We start from the raw sequence: 23,815 nt of genomic DNA, 5'->3' as shown, positions 1-23,815 counted from the left end.
AGCTGGAAATCAAGATTGCCGGGAGAAATATTAACAACCTCAGATATGCAGATGATACAACCCTTATGGCAGAAAGTGAAGAACTAAAAAGTCTCTTGATGAAAGTGAAAGTGGAGAGTGAAAAAGTTGGCTTACAGCTCAACATTCAGAAAACTAAGATCATGGCATCTGGTCCCATCACTTTCTGGGAAATAGATGGGGAAACAGTGAAACAGTCAGACTTATTTTTTTGGGCTCCAAAGTCACTGCAGATGGTGACTGCAGCCATGAAATTAAAAGACGCTTACTCCTTGGAAGGAAAGTTATGACCAACCTAGATAGCATATTCAAAAGCAGAGACATTACTTTGCCAACAAAGGTCTGTCTAGTTAAGGCTATGGTTTTTCCAGTGGTCATGTATGGATGTGAGAGTTGGACTGTGAAGAAAGCTGAGTGCCGAAGGATTGATGCTTTTGAACTGTGGTGTTGGAGAATACTCTTGAGAGTCCCTTGGACTGCAAGGAGATCCAGCCAGTCCATTCTAAACATCAGTCCTGGGTGTTCATTGGAAGGACTGATGCTAAAGCTGAAACTCCAATACTTTGGCCACTTCATGCAAAGAGTTGACTCATTGGGAAAAGACCCTGATGCTGGGAGGGATTGGGGGCAGGAGAAGGGGACGACAGAGAATGAGATGGCTGGATGGCATCACCGAATCGATGGACATGAATTTGGGTAAATTCCAGGAGTTGGTGATGGACAGGGAGGCCTGGTGTGCTGCGATTCATGGGGTCGCAGAGAGTCAGACATGACTAAGCGACTGATCTGAACTGAGAATTAAGTTAGCCTGTTTAGAAAACTGGTGAAAAAGTTCAGCTTTGTGGAAAAGCCTGGACTAACAATGATTGGCAGTTAAATGTTTTCAAGCCATTAATTTGTTAAGATGTAATAAGATGAGGAATAGGAGGTGATTCAGGGAAAATCTGGATTATGGATGGCCCTAAATATTACGACATTCGAACTCTGATCTGTAGTCAGTGGTAAACATTGTAACACAAAGATCTATTATCTGTGACAATATCATTAGTGTATCTTTGTGAATTAAAGTAGAATTATAGCATCCTATTCACCATTATCATTAAATGTTTACAACCACTTAGTAGGTCCCAAGGATAGAAAGATGTCCTGTAACCAAGATCCACAATTACAGGGTGATTTTTTTTTTTTTTTTTACAGGGTGATTTTTAACTTCCTTTCTGAGATTCTGTATTACAATGTTTTAACAAACACACTAAAGGTTAGTGACTTAGTAATAAATGACTAAATTCCATAAAAATATTTTGATTCTTTTAATAACATTTCTGATGACAAAATATAGATATAGCATCTGGAAGGTACAGAAGTATAAATTAGAACACTTGTTTGTCATCTGAACCCTCTGCTCTGTGAAAAAAGGAGTCTATCCATCGGGAACAAGACTGGAATGAGCTAATTCCTCCAGTTTCAAGCAACTTAATCCAATCTTATGTGTCCCATTTTTTATTCTTATAAGGGAATAAAAGATAGTAACTACTTTAAACTTCTAAAGATCATGTATTCAAACGACACTCAAAAGTCTCTTCCTTCCAATGGCGTTTGGGCACCAATTAGGCAGCTATACCTTCGTTAGGGTCTGTCTGCCCCTCACTCCCTACCAAAAACAAGGTAACGCTAAAATCTCAAACTAGACTCAAGTGTAAATAAAAACACTGTAATGATCCTGAGGACAGTCCATAATCACCTGAAAGACACTAAATCAAACATTATCCAGCTTTCTCCAATTTTTGTAAGCATTACACAAATCTCCAAGTTACAGCGGGACCATCCTCTTCATTCTTAGTAACTCAAATCTACACTTGGAACGCCCGATTTAAAAAATCTTGAGTCTACACACTTTATCTCATCTTTATTCAGCTTCGTTGCTAAAACACATGAATACATACTGAATACTCCTCAAATGAGACTTGTATTTCCAATAGCTTAAAAAAGTTTGGGTTAAGAGCTACGAGAAACATTACCTAAACTTCACAACTAACTTGTATCCAATCTTATTAGGTACAGGGAGACCCACTCAATCAATGCTTTTCCCACCCTTTTTGACTTTAATTCGCGGCACACACAAGAGGGAAGGTAAAAAAGAAGTTAGCGACACCATTAGAGACGACTTCAAAATTTGAACTTATGCAACATGAAAACGCAAAGCATCCGCAATGTCTCCCAGCCGAGTCCAAGACCACCGCCTCGTTGTCGAGTTTCGCCTGAGCTTCCGCTGAGGCAGGAGGTTCATCCTCCTACCAATGATGACACCCCGGCGACTGGAAAAGCAAAGATAGTCTTGGCAGCCAGTGACAAGGATACGGCAGCTCTCAAAAACCAGAACCTCCATCCAAGAGCAAAGGCCTCAGCTGGCACAAAGAGCCCCCAGGGAACTGTGAGCCGTCGCATCCCGTCTCACCCCACCCTACCGACGGGGCAACACTCAGCAATTGCTAGGCAAAGCGCAACCGATCTCCAGAACGCGCTCCAGCAAGCCCACCGGGAGAGCCAAGGCCACCTCCTAGCCCCTGTGGGGAAAATGGCGCCTGTGAACTCTTCTCCCTCCCGGCTAGTCACAAGGACCAGCCTCCCTCCCTCGCTACAAAATGGCGCCTCCTGCTGGGGCCCCAGAATAGGCATAATTCACTTGTCAGAGAGGCGTTGTCGCGCTGGGATGAGCGGTTCTGTCAACCAGTCAGAAGCAGGAACTTTGGTTCCGCACTTTGGGTAAGCCACTCAGTCGCTGGCTGTAAGGCCAGGCGAGGCTGACGTCAGGTAAGGGGGCGTGGATAAGGCCGTCTTCTTTCGCGTCGCCTAAATTTGAGCCAATGGCAAGCAGGAAGCGTCTAGTGAGTGACGTAATGACAGCCCAATGGAGGCTGGGGGCGGGCCTCAGAGCTACTATGCGGGTTGCGGGGCTTGGGGGCCGGGCGGCTGTTTCCTGTCCTGGTGCATGGTGGTCGGACGAAGGAATTGTTGGAAAATTTTCTCGGAGGTTCGTATATAAATGTGTTTTTACCCAGTGTGCATTATTCTCCGCCCGGCCGCCGCCCTCAGCGCGGCGGCGCGGGCCCGCTTGGGCCCGGGCTCTGGCTCCGGCTGCTCAGCCTCCATCTCAGGCCTTGCCGATCCTACGGCCGGTCGCGGTAGTTGCGTCTGGGCAGAAGCGGAGTTTATTAATAACCCGCGGCCGCCACTCTGGGGCGGCGGAGCTTTTCTCTCTGAGGACGCAAACCACCCCCCCTCCCCCCAGTCTCGTCGGGTAGCGCCCCGCCTGTTCCCCTCAGGGGACCGCCGAGGGGAGGGAGTGAAAGAGGGGAGGGTGGAGCCCTCGGGAGCCTGGCGGCGCTTCTCGGCTTGACCTCCGCGCGGAGCGAGTCCCCAGGCGCCGCCGCGGCGAAGCTCCTCGGGCTGAGACGCTGGGCCCTGGTCAGCACCAGGCCCCGGCTGGGGCGCCGGCGGCAGAACTGGCCGAGGGCCCGATTGGGTTCCCGCCTGCAGATCGCCCCCAGTATTTCCTCCCGCTCCGACCCTGCACACATTTCTTGTTTCCCTAACTTGGGAAAAAAAAAAAAAAAATTGGGGTCGTTGAGCCTAATATCGAATATTGGAAATTACTGATTTTATCATTCTGTTTTCTCGATTTTGGTGAAAAGTGAACGAATCCTTCGTTGCTTTGTAACATTTATTGTGGAACGTCCATCAATATTCTCTCCCCTTTTGCTCTTTTTAACATTGTTTACTCATTAAAGAAGTTAAGTAAAAAGTGATAAAATGATTGCCAAACTGATGATAAGTTTAAGATCAGTTTAAGCTTTTGGAAGTGTGTCTGTAGTCAGCTGGTATAATCTAATGGAGATGTGAAAAACTGTAATTTCGAGGTTGTCGCCTTTGTCCTGAATCTTACTAGAAGCTGTAAGCGTCCAGTAGTTTTGCTGTAGTTAACAAAAATCTGTGCAATATTTAATATTTTCCCTTGCTGATGGCATAGTTTCAGTTCGTTATTACGTGTTTAGTAAGAGACTAGGTAATGAAATCATCCAAAAGTTTCGGTAAGATAGTAACGAATTTTACCCAAGTGTATTTTGATTACTTTGGAAATTATTTAGTGTACAAATACTTTGCCTATTTTTTCCATAGCGACCTTTTTAAAAGTAACAACTTTATTGATAGAATATACAGACCTTTATAATTCACCCCGTTAAAGAATGTAATTAGGTAGGTTTAATGTTTTCACGGAGTTGTGCAACCATTACTAAAATTTTAAAACAGGTTCATCACCCCCCAAGAAACTCGGTACCCACTAAGTTTCTCCCGATTTCCCCGTAACACAGCTCCTTCACCAACCACTAATCTACAAGTTTGTCTGTTCCCAGTGTTTCATAAAAATGGAATCACACAGTATGTGGACTCTTGTGACTGGCTTCTTTGACTTAGCATGTTTGCAAGGTTCATTCATGTTAGAGCATGTATGAGTACTTCATTTCTTTTTATTGCCAAATATTTCATTGCATGGACATAATACCTTTTATTTATCCGTTCATCTGTTGATGTGGACTTTTAGGTTGCTTCTATCTTGGCTATTATGCATAATGCTGCTATAAACAATCACATATATTTATTATTTATCTATTCATTTGGCTCCTCTGGGTCTTAGTTGTGGCATGTGGAATCTTTTAGTTACATCATGAACCTGTGGAATTGATTTCTCTGACCAGGGATCTAACCAGGGCCCCCATCATTGTGGGTGTGGAGTCTTAGCCAGTGGACCACCAGGAAGTCCCCTCTGTTAGTTTAGTTGTTATTAAATATTTATAATGTAGGTACAGTTTATGATTACACATGAGGAGAACTTTCTGAGTCCTGATGTTCTTATCATTACTTAATTTTGAAGTTCTTATATAGTTCTTGTTTTTATATATGTGTTATTTATTTAGCTGCCCTGGGCCTTAGTTTCAGCATGTGGGATCTAGTTTCCCCATCAGGAATCAAACCCAGGGTCCCTGCGTTGGGAACTCAGAGTCAGCCTCTCTACCACTAGGGCAACCCTTGTTTTTATTTTTAATTTGAGATTTTACCCAGTTCTTAGTCTTTTTCACTTGGCTTTATTTCAGGACATAGTGACTATTTAAAGAGTTGAGTTGTTTCATTGCTGATTTCTATGCTTAATTTTCATTTTAAGGATAGCTTTTGTAAGACAGTGTATTGTACTATCAAAATGATTTTGTTTTTAAGATGGATCTATACTGAAAATCTCCCTCCCTCTCAGAGAAATAAAAAGTCTAGTTTCCAATAAATTTAATCCTATTTTAAAACTGTGCCACCATGGGAACTCTATACTCTGTGGAAATAACTTATCTATTAATGTGTAGACACAGGCCTTTAACTCCAAACTACATTTTTTTTGTACTTAAAATACCACTTTATGGAAATTACCCGGTGGTCCAGTGATTAGGACGTGGTACTGCCAGGGGGCCTGAGTTCAGTTCTTGGTTCGGGGAACTAAGATTCCACATGTGGCAGCTCTGCCAAAATAAATAAGTAAATACATATTTTTTAAAGTCAATTATTTAAAATCACCCTTAGAAATTATTTTTTGTCTTCTTTTTGAGGGAAAAAAACTTTCATAAGGATAAGGAAATTTTTTTCTCTTTTTAAATTGAAGTATAGTTGATTTACATTTTATTTGTTTAGGGCGTATAACAGTGATTCAGCATTTTTATAGATTGAAATTTTTTATTTTTAGCTTAAAAATTTTTTTTTAATGGAGGAACCTTGAAAACATTATTTAGTTTAAGTGAAAGAAGACAGTCACGAAAGACCATATGCTATGATTCCATTTATATGAAGTGTCCAGAATAAGCAAATCTGTAGAAATAGAAAGTAGATTGGTGGTTACCTATGGGTTTGGGAAGGGGGAGATAGGCTTTTCTTCTGCTGGTGATAAAAATATTCTGAATTCAGGTTGTGATAATATTTGTACACTCTATACTTAAGTCATTGACTTGTACACCTTAAATGGATAAATTTTATGGTGTGTGAATTGTATCTTAGTAAAGGTATTTTCAAAAAGTAAAATTATGAACAAGAGGAAAGTTTCTCTTGAATAACACATCTCTGAAACTTTTTCTTGTTTTTCCCTCCTCTGGCAATACCACTTGACGGAAATTCCCTAGCAGTCCAGTGGTTAGGACTCAGTTCTTTCACTGCCTGGGAGCCTGAGTTCAGTCCCTGGTCAGGGAACTAAGATCCTGCATGTAGTAGGTGAAAATAGTGAATAAGACAGACATTTAGCTTCTCGTTTAGCTTTAAACTACTGATAAGCAGCTTAGTCACTCAGTCATGTCCAATTCTTTGGGACCCTCATGGACTGTAACCCGCCAGGCTCCTCTGTCAATGGGGATTTTCCAAGCAAGAATACTGGGGTACTTTGCCATGCCCAGGGATCAAACCCAGGTCTCCCACGTTGCAAGTGGATTCTTTACTCTCTGAGCCACCAGGAAAGCACATTAATAGCAGACATACATGTAATGCCATGTGCTGTTAAAAGCGATTTTTATTTGCAGTACCTCTGTGAAGTACCTGCCTTTTACAGATAGAGAACTGTGGCACAGTGTAACTTGCCCAAGGTCACATAGATAATATGTGGTCAATGAGAGTGTGAAGCAGGCTGGCTCAGGAGTCCTTATTCTTAAGTATAATGCTATATACCATGTCTTGTAAGTATTCCTTCCTAGGTATAACACATACTTTCTAATATATCAATAGGTGAATCCTCCTTAGATACTATTGTATGTTTTAGTAGCTGGTTGCTATAAATATGGGCTTCTCTGGTGGCTCAGCGGTAAAGAATCCACCTGCAGTGCAGAAAACCCAGGTACGGTCTGTGGGTCGGGAAGATCCCCTGGAGGAGAGCATAGATGGCAGCCCACTCCAGTATTCTTGCCTGGAGAATCCCATAGACAGAGAAGCCTGGCAGGCTACAGTCCATAGGGTCACAAAGAGTCAAATGTGACTGAAGCTACTGAGCACGCGTGCACATGCTCTAAATACACTGCTACTCTGGAGAAAAACAGGTCAAGTATACTGTGGTAAGTGTTATGGTAAGGGTATGGACACAGTGTCTTGGGAAATACAGGTGAAGCATTCAGACCCAGTTTGGGGAGTTGAGATAAAACTTTCCAGTGGAATCTGAAGAATTTAGCCAAGTAAAGAGAGAAAGCGGAGAAGGCAGTGGCAACCCACTCCAGTATTCTTGCCTGGAAAATCCCATGGACGGAGGAGCCTGGTAGGCTGCAGTCTATGGCGTCGCTAAGAGTTGGAAACGACTGAGTGACTTCCCTTTCACTTTTCACTTTCATGCATTGGAGAAGGAAATGGCAATCCACTCCAGTGTTCTTGCCTGGAGAATCCCAGGGACAGGGGAGCCTGGCGGGTTTCTGTGTATGGGGTTGCACGGAGTTGGACACGACTGAAGCGACTTAGCAGCAGCAAAGAGAGAAGGAAGAGTATCCTAGAGAGAATGAATGGCAGTGTTCAGAGCCCAGATGCAAGAGACATCTTGGGCCAGAGTGGCTCATGTAAAGAGTCAAATGGTTAGAAGGTGATTTTACCATTTATGTTGTGAAGTTAAGGACATCATTTAACCTGAGTTTCACTTTCTTCATTTGTAAAACTGTGATTAAATGATACTTAATTCACAGGATTACTAGAAGGATTAAATGAATCAGTAGTAATGCCTGGCACATAGTATTTTGGAAGGATAAGTTGTCATTATTAAATTTTTTAATTATTTACATCTTAATATTATTAAATGATACTGCTGCTGCTGCTAAGTCGCTTCAGTCATGTCCGACTCTGTGCGACCCCATAGACGGCAGCCCACCAGGCTCCCCCATCTCTGGGATTCTCCAGGCAAGAACACTGGAGTGGGTTGCAATTTCCTTCTCCAATGCATGAAAGTGAAAAGTGAAAGTGAAGTCGCTCAGTCGTTTCTGACTCTTAGCGACCCCATGGACTGCAGCCCACCAGGCTCCCCCGTCCATGGGATTTTCCAGGCAAGAGTACTGGAGTGGGGTGCCATTGCCTTCTCCGATTAAATGATACTAGTATCATTAACTACTAGAATTTTAATCAGTGTTGCTGGAATGTAGAATGTGAGATTGTGCTAGAATAAGACTGGAGGATAGAGTGACCAACTTGTCTTGATTTGCTGAAAGTGTTAGTTGTTCAGTCATGCCAGTTTGTGGGTGGTTTTACTGTGTTTAGAACCATGGAGAAAAATAGTTACCTTAGAAAGGAGCAAAATGAGAACAAAGTAGGATATGCCTGTGTACACACACATAAGCACATTTTAGAGATTGAGTTCACACCAGTACCTCCAATTCCAGCTCATTCCACAGAGCTCTTTCTTTTCTTCCCTTATTCCATATTTGCATTTCCTTTCTTCCTTAACGAGAGCTGTGGCTTCCACCAGCGTTTACACATTTATTCAATGCTCAGTCTTTTATTATGTCTAAAATAGTTTCCAAGTTGTTTTGCCTTTGAAAGTGTTAGTCACTCAGTTGTGTCTGATTCTTGTGACCCCATGGACTCTAGCCCGAAGGCTCCTCTGTCCCTGAAAGTCTCCAGGCAAGAATACTGGAGTGAGCAGCCATTCCCTTCTCCAGGGGATCTTCCCAACCCAAGGATGGAACCTGGGTCTCCTGCATTGCAGGCAAATTCTTTACTGTCTGAGTTACCAGAGAAGCCCTTGCCCAAGACTATTCCAATTTGTTTTCCTTTTTAATTATTTGTTCTTTTATATATATATATTTTTTTTTTTTATTTTTTATTTTTTATTGAAGTGTAGTTGACTTACAGTGTTTCAGGTACACAGCAAGGTGATTCAGTTATACAAATATACATATATTATTTTTGAAATTATTTTCCACCATAGGGCATTACATGATATTGACTATGGGTCCCTATGCTATGCAGTAAACCTTTGTTGCATATCTATTTTTTAATTAGAAATCTAGTATTTTATTCATAAGTCAAACAAGTGGAATAAAAATGTCATAATTTTTTTAGTTAGGCAAAAATGCATACATTTTAAAAAATATAAAGTATACATATTTATATATATATGTATACAAAAGCTTTTCTACTACACTTGATAAAGACTTGAGAAAGAACATCAAAAAAAGAGATGGAGAACATAAACTAAATGAAATGGAAACACTGAAGATGAAATATAAAAAGTGAAACAAACTAGATAAAAGTAAAAGTCCATCATATAGTCCAGTTTTTAAATATGACTGCTCATTAGAACCATGGAGCTATGGAGGTAAAAGCAATACCTGAGCATTTGTATTTTTCAAGAAATTTCAAGATAATTCTGATATGTATCTGGATTTTAAAAAGTGATTACAGATTTTTCTGTTAGATCCTAGTTTTGGTGATATGGTAAGTGGAAGTGCATATATGCACATGTTTTCATCTACCTAGCTAGTCCATGTCTTTTGGCTGTTGCATTTAATCTATATTTAAGGTTATATTATGATCCTGTTACTGTTTTCTTAATTATTTGGGGTTTATTTTCTGTAGCTCTTTTCCTTCATTTGTGTTTCCTGCCTAGAGAAGTTCCTTTAGCATTTTTGGGATAGCTGGTTTGGTACTGCTGAATTCTCTTAACTTTTGCTTGTCTGGAAACTTTTGATTTCTCTATCAAATGTGAAGGAGAGTCTTTCTGGGTAGAGTATTCTTGGTTGTAGGTTCTTCCCTTTCATCACTTTAAATATATCATGCCATTCCCTTCTGGCTAGTAGAGTTTCTATTGAGAAATCAGCTGACAGCCTGATGGGAATTCTCTTGTATGTTATTTGTTGTTTTTCCTTTGTTGTTTTTAATATTTTATCTCTGTCATTAATTTTTGTCAGTTTGATTATTGTGTGTCTCTGTGTGTTCCTCCTTGGGTTTATCCTTCCTGGGATACTCTGTGCTTCTGGACTTGGTTGACTATTTCCTTTCCCATGTTCGGAAAGTTTTCAGCTGCTGCTGCTGCTGCTGCTAAGTTGCTTCAGTCGTGTCTGACTCTGTGCGACCCCATAGACAGCAGCCCACCAGGCTCCCCGTCCCTGGGATTCTCCAGGCAAGAACACTGAAGTGGGTTGCCATGTCCTTTTCCAATGAATGAAAGTGAAAAGTGAAAGTGAAGTTGCCCAGTCGTGTCTGACTCTTAGCGACCCCATGGACTGCAGCCTACCAGGCTCCTCCATCCATGGGATTTTCCAGGCAAGAGTACTGGAGTGCATTGCCATTCCCTTCTCCAGGAGATCTTCCCAACCCAGGGATTGAACCCTGGTCTCCGGCATTGTAGGCAGACGCTTTACTGTCTTGAGCCACCAGGGAAGTCTTCTTCTGGGATCCCTATAATGCAAATGTTGGTGTGTTTAATGTTGTACCAGAGGTCTCTTATGCTGTCTTCATTTCTTTTCATTCTTTTTTCTATATTCTGTTCTGTGGCAGTGATTTCCATGGTTCTGTCCTCCAGTTCATTTACCCGTTCTTCTGCCTCAGTTATTCTGCTATTGATTCCTTCTAGTGTATTATTCGGGAGAAGGCAATGGCACCCCACTCCAGTACCCTTGCCTGGAAAATCCCATGGACAGAGGAGCCTGGTAGGCTGCAGTCCATGGGGTCGCTAATAGTTGGACATGACTGAGTGACTTCACTTTCACTTTTCACTTTCATGCATTGGAGAAGGAAATTGCAACCCACTCCAGTGTTCTTGCCTGGAGAATCCCAGGGACGAGGGAGCCTGGTGTGCTGCCGTCTATGGGGTCGCACAGAGTCGGATACGACTGAAGCAACTTAGCAGCAGCAGCGGCAGTGTATTATTCATCTCTGTTTATTCTTTAGTTCTTCTAGATCTTTGGTAAACATTTCTTGCATCTTCTCAATCTTTGCCTCCATTCTTTTCCCAATATCCTGGATCATCTTTACTATCATTATTCTGAATTCTTTTTCTGGAAGGTGCCTGTCTCCACCTCATTTAGTTGTTCTTCTGGGATTTTTTTCTTGTCCCTTCATCTGGGATATAACTTTCTGCTTTTGCATCGTGATTAACTTTCTGTAATAATAGGTTTTGTTATAGCTGCTGTGAGACTGTGCTTCTTGCTTCTTCTGTCTGCCCTCTGATGGATGAGGCTAAGAGGTTTATGTCAGCTTCTTGATGAATGGGAAAAACTGGATCTTGCTCTGGTGGACAGGGCCTTGCTCAGAAAAGCTTTAATCAAATTATCTGCTGATGGGTGGGGTTGCACTCTATCCCTGGTAGTTGTTTGGCTTGAGGCGATCCAGCCCTGGGGTGTGTGGGCTCTATGGTAGACTTAATGGTGAACTCCAAGAGGCTTTATGCCAAGGGGACCTTCCAGTGCCCCCGTTCCTGTGGCGAGCCCCTGCCGATCCACGCTTCCACGGGAGACCCTCCAACGCTAGCAGGTAGTTTTGGTTCAGTCTCCTGTGTGGTCACTGCTCCTCTCCTCTGGGTCTTGGTGCACGCAAGATTTGGTTTGTGCCTTCCGAGCTTGGAGTCTCTGTTTCTCTCAGTGCTCTGGAAGGCCTATAATCAAATCCTGCTGGCCCTCAAGGCCAGATTCCATGGAGATTTCCAGTCCCTTTGTTGGATCCTCAGGCTGGGAAACCTGATGTGGGGTTCAGAACCTTCCCAACAGTGAACTTCTTTGGTATTACTGGTCTCCAGTCTGTGGATCACCCATCTGGTGGGTATGGGATTTGATTTTATCGTGATTGTGCCCCTCCTACCATATCACTGTGGCTTCTTTGTCTTTGGATGTGCAGTATCTTTTTGGTGGGTTCCAGCGTCCTCCTGTTGATGGTTGTTCAACAGCTGGTTGCAGTTTTGGTGCTCTCACAGGAGAGATGAGCACACACCTTCTACTCCACTGTCTTGAACTGGAAACTATCCCAATTTTAAAACAAATTCCCCCCAGAGAAATAAAACAGAAATGAAAGTTCCATGACCTAGGAAGTTTGTCAGTGTTAGGCAAACCAGGATGATTGTATTAGAGAAGTTAGTAGAACCCCAATCATGGTATTTGGACTTTATGGGTAAGTGGGAAAGTTTTGAAGGTTTTTATGACAGAGAAATGCTCTGATTGGATTTGAAAGCACTTGGACTGTGCTGTGGAGATCAGGTTGGAGGAGGGTAAAAGTGGATTTCAGGAGGCTGATGTAATAACCCAAGTGGTGATGGTCTCCTGAATTAAGACCACCTAATAATAGAAGTGAATGCATTTGACAGATATTTAGGAGGTAAAGTGATCATTTTTCGTGATTGGAGATTAAGGGGGATTGGACTACTGGGTAGTGATTGCATTTATCATTGAGGTAGAAAATACAAAAGTAGAATTTTATGGCAAACTGTTTTGAGATGGAGGTGGCTGTGGACCATGAATGTTATCAAGGCCAATAAGCAGCTAGATAAATCAGGAGCCATTAAGGGGAAAGACTTGATAGTTTTAGAAAGCTTGTACATTCTAGAGATCTTTGAAACCATGGGAATGGATATGATATTCCAAAAGGAAAAGTGCATAAAATGAAAAAACAGATGAGGATGCAAACTTGCAGGTTCTCAACATTTAGGAATACATCGGAGAAATGGAAAAGGATTGGCTAGGAAGTTGGAGGAAACCAGGACCATGTAGATGTCATAGATGCCAAGGCAAGAGAATATTCTAAGAAAGAGATAAAGGTCAGTGGTATCAAAGACAGAAAAGTATCCATCACACTGTTTTTTAATGTTTAAATATCAATATTATAATGTCTGGTCATTTAAAAAAACTTTTTGAAAATTTAGGGTATAATCATCTATGTTCAATTTGATGAGTTTTGGCAGTTGTATACATCCAGATGATCATTACTCAAAAGAAGATAATAGAACATATCCATCACCACAGAAAATTCCCTTGTTCCCCTTTCCAATCAGTCCCCTAACCTTGCAATCACATTTTATTCTAACATTGTAGATTAATTTTGGTGTTCTTGGAAGTTATATTAATGGAATAATACAATATGTACTGCTCTGTGTCTGTCTTACTTCCCTCAGCACAATAATTTTGAGATTCATCACTGTTACTGTTATACACTGTTGTGTATGTGTATATAGTTTGTGATGCCAAAGAATGCTCAAACTACCGCACGATTGCACTCATCTCACACGCTAGTAAAGTAATGCTCAAAATTCTCCAAGCCAGGCTTTAGCAATACGTGAACCGTGAACTTCCAGATGTTCAAGCTGGTTTTAGAAAAGTCAGAGGAACCAGAGATCAAATTGCCAACATCCCCTGGACCATCAAAAAAGCAAGAGAGTTCCAGAAAAACATCTATTTCTGCTTTATTGACTATGCTAAAGCCTTTGACTGTGTGGATCACAATAAACTGTGGAAAATTCTCAAAGAGATTGGAATACCAGACCACCTGTCCTGCCTCTTGAGAAACCTATATGCAGGTCAGGAAGCAACAGTTAGAACTGGACATGGAACAACAGACTGGTTCCAAATAGGAAAAGGAGCACGTCAAGGCTGTATATTGTCACCCTGCTTATTTAACTTCTATGCAGAGTACATCATGAGAAACGCTGGGCTGGAAGAAGCACAAGCTGGAATCAAGATTGCCGGGAGAAATATTAGCAACCTCAGATATGCAGATGACACCACCCTTATGGCAGAAAGTGAAGAGGAACTAAAAAGCCTCTTGATGAAAGTGAAAGAGAAGAGTGAAAGAGTTGGCTTAAAGCTCAACATTCAGAAAATGAAGATCATGGCATCTGGTCCCATCACTTCATGGGAAATAGATGGGGAAACAGTGGAAACACTGTCAGACTTTATTTTTGGGGACTCCAAGGTCACTGCAGATGGTGACTGCAGCCATGAAATTAAAAGACGCTTACTCCTTGGAAGGAAAGTTATGACCAACCTAGATAGCATATTCAAAAGCAGAGACATTACTTTGCCAACAAAGGTCCGTCTAGTCAAGGCTATGGTTTTTCCTGTGGTCATGTATGGATGTGAGAGTTGGACTGTGAAGAAGGCTGAGCGCCGAAGAATTGATGCTTTTGAACTGTGGTGTTGGAGAAGACTCTTGAGAGTCCCTTGGACTGCAAGGAGATCCAACCAGTCCATCCTAAAGGAGATCAGTCCCGGGTGTACATTGGAAGGACTGATGCTGAAGCTGAAACTCCAATACTTTGGCCAGCTCATGCTAAGAGTTGACTCATTGGAAAAGACTCTGATGCTGGGAGGGATTGGGGGCAGGAGGAGAAGGGGATGACAGAGGATGAGATGGCTGGATGGCATCACTGACTCGATGGACGTGAGTCTGAGTGAACTCCGGGAGTTGGTGATGGACAGGGAGGCCTGGCGTGCTGCAGTTCATGGGGTCGCAAAGAGTCAGACAAGACTGAGCGACTGAACTGAACTGATAGTTTGTTTCTCTTTATTGCTAGGTAATAATCTATTGTATGAATTTATCACAACTTTTTTTTTAATCGTTTCTTTTATTTGAGTTCATTCCAGCTTGGAACTATTATGAATAAAGCTGCTATGGACATTCTTGTATAAGTCTCTTTGTGGATAGATGAATATTTTCATTTCTCATTCATGCCTAGAAATGGCCATTGAACTTCATGTTAAAATAGAGATCAGTGACCAACCAGAGAGTTTCTGTTCTTAGGGACAGAAATCAGATGGATGGCAGTGGGAAATCAGGAAGCATTGTTAGTAACAACTGTTAAGGAAATCTAGCTGTGATAGGAAAGAGATAACAAGTAGCTGAGTCAGAGGTGAGTTTTTTTGTTCTGTTTTGTTTTTGTTGTGTTTTTTAAGTTACTGATGGGAAGAAATGGGGAGAGAGGGAAATTGTTTACAGAAGAGGTCCATGAAATCCCTGTGGAGGAAAGACAAATGAAATGCAGAGTACAGGTTGAAGAATTGGTCTTACCTTGTAGGAAAGTAGTATGGTAGGAGAGAAGGAAGAAATATGCAGAAATGCAGTGAAGTGAGGGTTATTGGCAGATAATTCCTTTGATGACTTATTTTCTGTGAATTGAGAGCTGATTAATTGAAGTCCTGAAGGAGACAGAGTGGGGGGATAGCAGAAGAGGGGGTGAAGTTGAAACAAATGGAAAATATTTAAATAGTTGCCACGAGGAAACAAAGAAATGTAAGTTTTCGGGACAGGTTTGGGGATTCAGAAGAGGCTGGAAGAGCCCAAGAACTTTTATGTCCCTTGAGGACTATTCCATCAAATAAGTTTTTAGATCTGAAAAATGCCTTGTAAATATGAGACCTATGCAAAGTTTTTTCTGACTAGAGGTGTGTGTTTTTACTATTTATGTTTAGTGTCCTAGTCCGTGTACTTTTTGTACAAAGGATCTATTTTGTTGCAGTTGTATGTCAGGAATGCTCTGTAATTTTCATAATTGTCTCACAATGTTTTGCTTCCCTTACTTATGACAAGATGAGCAATTTGGATGATAAAATATTAACATAAACAGTGTTTCGGAGAGGGCGGTGGCACCCCACTCCAGTACTCTTGCCTGGAAAATCCCATGGACGGAGGAGCCTGGTAGGCTGCAGTCCATGGGGTCGCAAAGGGTCAGACACGACTGAGCGACTTCACTTTCACTTTTCACTCTCATGCATTGGAGAGGGTGATGGCAACCTACTCCAAAGTTCTTGCCTGGAGAATCTCAGGGACGGAGGAGCTTGATGGGCTGCCGTCTATGGGGTCGCACAGAGTCGGACACAACTGAAGTGACTTAGCAGCAAACAGTGTTTATCTTGAGGGAAATAAAATACAATGCAGGATCACAGTCAGAAGTGGAGTTTGAATATATCAGAACCTCTCTCCTGCTACTTACACTTCCTCAAACTCCCTAGACTCTGTGCAGGCAGGCCAGGGCATGCTTAGTAAACTGAACTATGCAGAAATGCCCTTATTAAGCTCTGCTGTTAGTACCGCATTGTTGAGGTTTGAGAGAGATTTTTTTTTTTAGGTTCTTTTTCATATCAGTGGTTCAGTTAAGAGCAGACCGTCGCCAACATTGATGTTTCTGATGACTAGACCTAGATGTCCATTTCTAAATTCTTGTCTCTGTTCTCACAGCTTTTTCTCACACATATTTTAGTTTTACTTCTCCAGGCCTCATCTCAACTTCCTGCCAGTCTGTTGTAAATCTTTCATTTCTGAATGTTCTTGGAACTTGGTAAAGCCTTCAATTTCAACATTTTACCCACCCACTAGGATATCCTACTTCTTTAAAATTGGTAGTATAAGCTCTGTCCCTCCATTTTACCCTTTAGCATTCTGTACAGCCTATGAAAACTACCTCATTTATTAGCACGTTCTAACTACTCTGTGCTTAACTGAATTACATTGCATCCATGGAACATGCTTGCTCCCTGGGTATATTAATATTTAAATAAAACTGAAGAGATTTAAAGACAGTTTTCCACAAAGGTTAATCAAAGCAGTGTAACTGAATCAGCAAACTACAAAGTTACAGAATAGCCTACTATTTTTGTTGCTATACTAAGAGATTCCTTGTTCCAGGGTAGGAGATGTCATAAAATGCAGCACAAATGACCATGCTTAAATGAAGAAGCACTTTGTATATTAGTGAGTTTATAAGGAAAATTTGTAATTGAGACCAGGTAATAGAAAGGCGTGACTTCTCTGGAAAGTGTGTAGGTGGAACCAGCTTGAGGTTAGAACTGGAGTTTGACAGTTTCTGAAGGTCTGGTTTTTGTTAGTTAGATCAGTCGCTCAGTCGTGTCTGACTCTTAGTGAACCCATGGACTGCAGCACACCAGGCCTCCCTGGTCCATTGCCAACTCCCAGAGTTTACTCAAACTCATGTCCATTGAGTTGGTGATGCCATCCAACTATCTTATCCTCTGTCATCCCCTTCTCCTCCTGCCTTCAATCTTTCCCAGCATCAGGGTCTTTTCAAATGAGTCTGGTTTCTGTAGCTTCATGCAAAAAGTCTTTAGAATTTGTTAATCTAGATTTCTTGTTGTATCATTTCTTACTACGATAAAGATTACTTGTAGTTGAAGTCCTTACTCTTATACCTGAACCATTAGATTTATATTTTCATAATAATTCATGATAATAATTGTATCTCACAATTTACACCAAATTTGAGATAGCTAAGGGCTTCACATTTTAAAATATTGGTCTGATGTAGACTGAGACCACTGAGGAAACTCTGATTCTTTTTTTTTTTAGGGGATGAAGTCAGCTAGTATTTAATTACTAATTTTCTTTAATGTGGGAAGCATGATTCTCTTTATTTTTTTATTTTTGGTTGTGCTGGGTCTTCGTTGTTATGAGGGCTTTTCTCTAGTTGCAATGAGTGGGGGCTACTCTCTAGTTGCATTGTGTGGCTTCTCGTTGCGGTGGCTTCTCTTGTTGTGGAGCATGGGCTCTAGGGTGCTTGGGCTTCAGCAGCTGTGGTGCGTGGGCTCAGTAGTTGTGGCTCCCGGGCTCTAGAGCACAGGCTCAGTAGTTGTGGTGCACAGGCTTGGTTGCCCTACCACATGTGGGATCTTCCCAGACCAGAGATCAAACCCTTGTCCCATGCATTGGCAGACAGATTCTTAACAACTGCACCACCAGAGAAGTTCCTGAGAGTCTGTTTTAATCCCTTTGGATATATGCCCAGAAGTGGGATTGCTTGATCATATGGTAAAATTCTATTTGTAATTTTTTGAGGAATCTCCATACTGTTTTTATTTTGTTTTAATTTGTTTGGCCGTGCCACTCAGCTTGTGGAGTAACAGTCTTTTTTGTTTGTTGTTGTTGTTGTTGTTGTTATCTTATTTCATTATTATTTTTCTGTGGAGTGGCAATCTTAGTTCCCTGACCAGGGATTGAACCTGTGCCTTTGGCAGTGAAAGCAAAGTGTCCCAGCCACTGGACTGCTAGGGAATTTCCTCTATACTGTTTTTAATAGCAGCTGCTAGTAGTAAAGAATCTGCCTGCCAGTGCAGGAGATGCCAGAAACTTGGGTTTGATTCCTGGGTCGGGAAGATCCCCAGAGTAGAAAATGGCAGTCTTCCCCAGTATTCTTGCCTGGAGAATCCCATGGACAAAGGAGCCTGGCAGGCTACAGTCTATAGGGTCACAAAGAGTCGGACACAACTGAAGAGACTGAGCACATGTGCACATACTATAAATACACTGCTTCTACTCTGGAGAAAAACAGGTAATTAAGGTATACTGTGATAAGTGTTACGATAAGTGCGTGACTGAGCATTCGTGCGTGCACCATTCTACATTCCCACCAAAGTGCTGCTGCTGCTGCTAAGTCGCTCAGTTGTGTCTGACTCTGCGACCCCATGGACTGTAGCCCACCAGGCTCCCCCATCCATGGGATTTTCCAGGCAAAAGTACTGGAGTGGATGCTGTTGCCTTCTCCACACCAACAGTGCACAGTGGTTCTCATTTCTTCATGTCCTTTCCAACACTTACCTTGTGTTTTGGTAGTAGACATTCTTACCGTTGTGAGGTGATATCTAATCATGGTTTTGATTTGCCTTTCCTCGATGATTAGTGGTATTGAGCATATTTTCATCTTTGTTGGCCATTTATCTTCTTTGAAGAAATTTCTATTAAGTCCTTTGTCCAATATTTATTTGGGTTATTGTTTTTTGATTTTGAGTTGTAGAAATTCTTTATTTTGGATATAACATTTGCTGCACTTCATAAATGTATTTTATTTTCTTTTCTTATGGTAATATTGATCATCATCTTCCAGAAAGGCAGGAACTTATTACTTTACGTATGTCTTCCTTTGAGATTCCTGTTGTGCCCCATCACAGCCTCCCTGTGTCTGATTTCGGTCCATGTTTCATTATTAAAGCACAGGAAATTGCCTACCTTTCACAAGGTGGCTCTTTCTGAAGATTTCGTGTGTATCTCACATGCTTCTGTGTGCGTGCTCAGTTGTGCCCAACTCTTTGCAACCCTGCCAGGCTCCTCTGTCCATGGGATTTCCTGGGCAAGAATACTGAAGTGGGTTGCCATTTTCTTCCCCAGGGAATCTTCCCAACCTAGGGATCAAGCCTGCGTCTCCTGCATTGGTAAGTGGATTCTTTACCACTGAGCCACCTGGGAAGCCTTTCTCACATGCTTATTTACACACTATCTGAAAATGTTGATGCACAATCATGGCATGAATGTGAATATGGTGTGAGTAACTATAGAGTTTTTAACTCTAGCTTATTTCATTTATTCACTATCATATTTTCCCCCACTTGATCATTTTCTAACAAAGGGCAGTAGTTGTATCACGGAGTCTTTTTGAGAATAAGATGGGCTGTGACCTGACATCACTTATTATCTCTGGCAGTTGTAGTGCACATTTGATCTCTTCTGAATCCCTTACCACTAAGTGTATTTGCCAGCAGTTTGTGTCCAGGAATCAGCTGACTCTTCATCTTTGAGTTAATGTAGATTTTTTTCAATTAGGATAGAAACTATAGGTGCTGAAGCCTTCCTAAAGAAATGTAACACTTGACCAGCTTTCAGACAAGAAAGAACTTTATCAGTTACCTGTTGATGTAGTAATTTGGAGATTTATAAATAATTGAAAAGGACAAATGCTTGAGTTATGGTCAAATGGACGTTTTTTGATATTATGACCCTAATTAACTTGTAATCTGCCTTTTTCAAAATTCACTTTCTAGATGTATACTGTAAAAATCATGTAGTACTTACTACATTTTTATAGGTGCTTTCCCTTCCATTTCCTTGTCTTATTTCTGTTATATAGTGACTGTACTTGTTCTGAAAATGAGCCTGTCCCAGTCTTAAACTCAGGGAGCAGAGTACCATTATTACTTTGAGGCTTCTCTGTTAGTCCTTAGAAGTAGCAAGGAAATAATTGAAGTTTCCATCTGCTTTCTAAACAGATATAGATTATAAATACTTCAGGAATCCCTGAGAAGTCAGCCCTTGACTGGCTTTTTGTGAGTCTAAACCATAGTCTTTGGCTTTAATCCAAAGAAGGTGCAGTTTATAGTGTTTATAAAATGAAAATCTTCTAGTCCTAAACATAAATATAAGTGTAAAATATTACTAATATCTGTATATTTCCCTTTTAAATATTGACAGCTGAAATTAGATCTTTAGACCTGAAAAGGTCCTCAAGAGATGCTCTGGTCCAGTTCCCTGGCTTAAGGCAGCTAAATTATCCCAACTTCTGTTAGAGACAACTCAGGGCCCACAGAAGTTATGAGACCTGGAGGTGGGAAAAGGGAGATGGGGTTACGGTGAAGATTGGTTAAAGGGCCATTCGTGCATCCATTTATTCAGCACCTATTGTGTACTATGTGCCAGGTACTTTGTAGGCACTTGAGTCAGCAGAGAGCAGATGACAGTCCCTGTCCATGCTAGTAGAGGGAGAAATAGATAAGAAACAAACAAAATAAGTAAATACATGTAGTGTCCATTTATTAGTACTGTGCGGAAGTATAAAGGAAGGGAGAAGGATAGAGTGTATCATCATTGAGGGTTGGTGATACAGTTTGCAGTGAGGTAAATAAGGAAGCTCTCGTTGAGGTGCCGTTGAACAAAGACTGGAAGAAGACGAGAGAGTAATAATGAAGATACCAGGAAGGCTGTTTCAAGCAGAAGGAACATCAAATGTAAAGGTCCTGAGGCAGCAGAGCATCCACTATGTTAGAGGGAAAGCAAGGGCACCAGCGTGGCTGAAATGGAATGAGTGAGATGTAGAGCAGTAGAAAATGGGGGCAAGACCATTGGCCTCACAGGCGAGCATAAGGACTTTTGGCTTTACTTTGATGAGAAATCATCAGAGAGTTTTGAGAAGAGAGACAAGATCTAACTTTTCCCTTCAGAAAGGGCAGTCTGATTGCCGTGTTGATAGGAGACTGTGAAGGAGGTCACAGTAGAAGCAGGGAGACCCATTACTATGCTGTTGCAGTAACATCTCAGGGAAAGAGATGGTAGTGGCTTGAATCAGGGAGGTGATGGTGAAGCTTGTGAGAAGTGGCCAGATTCAGGATAGATTTCTGAAGATTGTCAACAGAATGGACTCAGTACATTCATGGATTCTAAGGGGGAATATTCAACATGTTAAACCCAAGGAATGTTGGGTTTTACAGGAATTTTAGACATGGTACAGAACTGATGGGCAAGACTTGTCAGTGTGTTCAGTAATTTTCTGATGAATTATTAAAAGCATGCTCTGGACTTTCAGCTAATACTCTTACCCTGCATATTAAGTGAAATTTCAGCTTATTTCAAAACACTCTTTAACTTCCTTAGCAGTTTTTTATAGTTCATAAATAGTCTCTGTAGATTTTATTTCGTAAATACATTGTTTTTTGTTCTTAATGCCTGCATTTTTCTTCAAGGTAGAAAATGTTGTTAGCCCAGATAAATCGAGATTCTCAGGGAATGGCAGAGTTTCCTGGAGGAGGAATGGAGGCTCAACATGTTACCCTGTGTCTGACAGAGGCAGTAACTGTGGCAGGTGAGCAGTTTTATTTGAAGGGATCGTGTGGGTTTGGAAATATTTATCTTAAGGGAAAATGGAAACTCACAACTGTGATTACTTTGTTCCTCCTCCCTTAGCTAAAGGCAACACAAAGCTAAGCCTTTTTATGAGCATTTTTACCTTGGTGTGGATGGTGGGTACAGTAGGGTGTAGAAATATTTTTTTGTAAATGCTTTAAGAAAGTCCACTTGAGTCTAAGTTAAGCAATCTGCCTTTTGATTAATTTTTACTTAAAAACTTAAACAGCACGCACATATGATAGTTATTTAAAGAAAATAACTTTTGTTTTGTAATAGATGGTGACAATTTAGAAAACATGGAAGGTGTAAGCCTACAAGCAGTAACACTTGCAGATGGTTCTACTGCTTATATACAGCACAATTCTAAAGGTATGTGCTTCATATACAGCCCATTGGTTATTACCAGCAATTCATAACCTCAGAGTTGGAATACCTAGCAATTATACTTTTTCCTAACCCCTCCTAAAGACACTGTATATTGCATGTGGTAATTTTAAGTCATTTCAATTTAACTTAAATTTTGTTTTGATAATTTGAGGAAACCTTTTGAGATATTTGGAACATACTCTATCAGAAGTAGTGAGGAAAGGGAGAGGGTTAGTGTCCTTGACCTATTATCAGTAAGACCTTTATCACTTTAAATTACTATTTAATGTTTTTACAAAATATGCATAAAAATAGACATTTGGTTTTGCTTTTATAACATTGTTTCTAAATCAGTGTTTACTTTGTGCCAAGAAATAGCCTAGTTCTCAAATTTCTTGTTTTTATGGAAACCTGCAGAGCATATGTATGCATAGTCAAGGGACTTGTAGCCCCCAAGGATAAGAATGACAACTAGCCTTGCATGCACTGATGTATCTCTCTGTCTTCCCAGTTTCAGCTTTGCTGTGGTCAGGGTCCCTATTCCTAAGTGGCTCTGAAAGGTATATGGAGGTTTGACTCATGTCACTTGCTATGATGAGCCACTCTTCCTCTTGAACTAATTGAAAGTTGGAGGGAAGGAAGGATGGCTGAGGGAGGCTTTTCTGCTTTCTGTAGGATCACTGGATGTGTTATTGAATTGCCTCAGAACACTGAGGGAAGAAGAAAGATGAACATGATCTTAAGTAGTGTATGTTTTTATAGTTGATATCATTTTGAAATTGTATGAAGTTGAAATTTTTTGCTTGTGCTCATTTATTGGCTTAAATCTTTTGTTTCTAGATGGAAAACTCATAGATGGTCAGGTCATTCAGTTGGAGGATGGTTCTGCTGCCTATGTTCAACATGTACCCATACCTAAAACTAGTAAGTATTTGATACTCACTCACCTTCCTGATTCTCATACTTCAGTATTTTCTGCCTCCAGCTGCCTCTTACTACTTTAACTTGGTCCTGATCTCTAGTCCTCCTTCTGAAAGGAGAGATGGGTAGATGTCAAAGAGAGGATCTAAAGACTATTTTAACTTGAGACTTTCTCTTAGACATAATAGAAAAGAAGTTACTAGACTGTACTCTGGAGATAAATGGCAACAGTTTTAAGTGAATATTTCTATTAGTTGAGCTAAATCCTACATGTCTTCTTATTTTCTTCTTTCTTTTCCCTTCTTTCAATTCTCCTTATCCCCTGGTATATATTTTTCAGGTATTGTAAATATCTTTTTACCTTTAAACACTTACTTAGAGCAGCTTTGCTGAAATTATTTATATTCAAGTATCCTTAAAGCAAGCGTAGGTTTGTATGATGTATTTAACGGTTTATTGACTCTGTTGCTGCTGAACTATCAGCATATACTTGGATAACATGGGATCTAAATGTAAGCATTGTTTTTGAGCAGGGGACAGTTTGCGTTTAGAGGATGGGCAAGCAGTGCAGTTAGAAGATGGAACGACAGCATTTATTCACCATACCTCCAAAGGTAAATTAGCTCTGAACATTTGAATAAAACAAGGGAGAAGTGGGGTGTGGGAAAAATAAGACCTTTATTTAGTTGCTGAAATGGTGTTATGTAAAAGAAGAATTCTCTCAAATATAAGATGGCAGATTTTGGCACAGTCTAATATAACTCTCATAATGGTCCAGTAGCAGTTTGGATTCCTGGAAAGACTTCAAATAGAGGCTGCTTTTAAAATATGAAATTAAAACATTTGAAAGCTAAATTGTGGA

General features: G+C 40.9%; 1 protein-coding gene across 6 annotated transcripts in view; it reads left to right on the top strand.

The window, feature by feature from the left end:
• Positions 1-2,916: 2,916 nt before the first annotated feature.
• ZNF143 (zinc finger protein 143) overlaps positions 2,917-23,815 on the top strand; it is a 66,302-nt gene continuing 45,403 nt past the window's right edge. The window contains exons 1-6 of one of the 6 annotated variants that reach the window (XM_055548672.1): positions 2,940-3,049; positions 19,162-19,205; positions 21,504-21,622; positions 21,943-22,035; positions 22,873-22,956; positions 23,484-23,567. In XM_055548672.1, coding sequence (XP_055404647.1) covers positions 21,511-21,622; positions 21,943-22,035; positions 22,873-22,956; positions 23,484-23,567 — 373 coding nt within the window. In that variant the 5' untranslated portion in view covers positions 2,940-3,049; positions 19,162-19,205; positions 21,504-21,510. Of the gene's footprint in view, positions 3,050-19,161; positions 19,206-21,503; positions 21,623-21,942; positions 22,036-22,872; positions 22,957-23,483; positions 23,568-23,815 lie in introns of all 6 variants that reach the window. The other 5 variants (XM_055548674.1, XM_055548673.1, XM_055548675.1 and 2 more) reach the window with 5 other exon arrangements.

Source organism: Bubalus kerabau, chromosome 15, assembly GCF_029407905.1.
Source record: "Bubalus kerabau isolate K-KA32 ecotype Philippines breed swamp buffalo chromosome 15, PCC_UOA_SB_1v2, whole genome shotgun sequence".
Taxonomy (NCBI): domain Eukaryota; kingdom Metazoa; phylum Chordata; class Mammalia; order Artiodactyla; family Bovidae; genus Bubalus; species Bubalus kerabau.
This window is presented reverse-complemented; position numbering and strand designations above follow the sequence as displayed.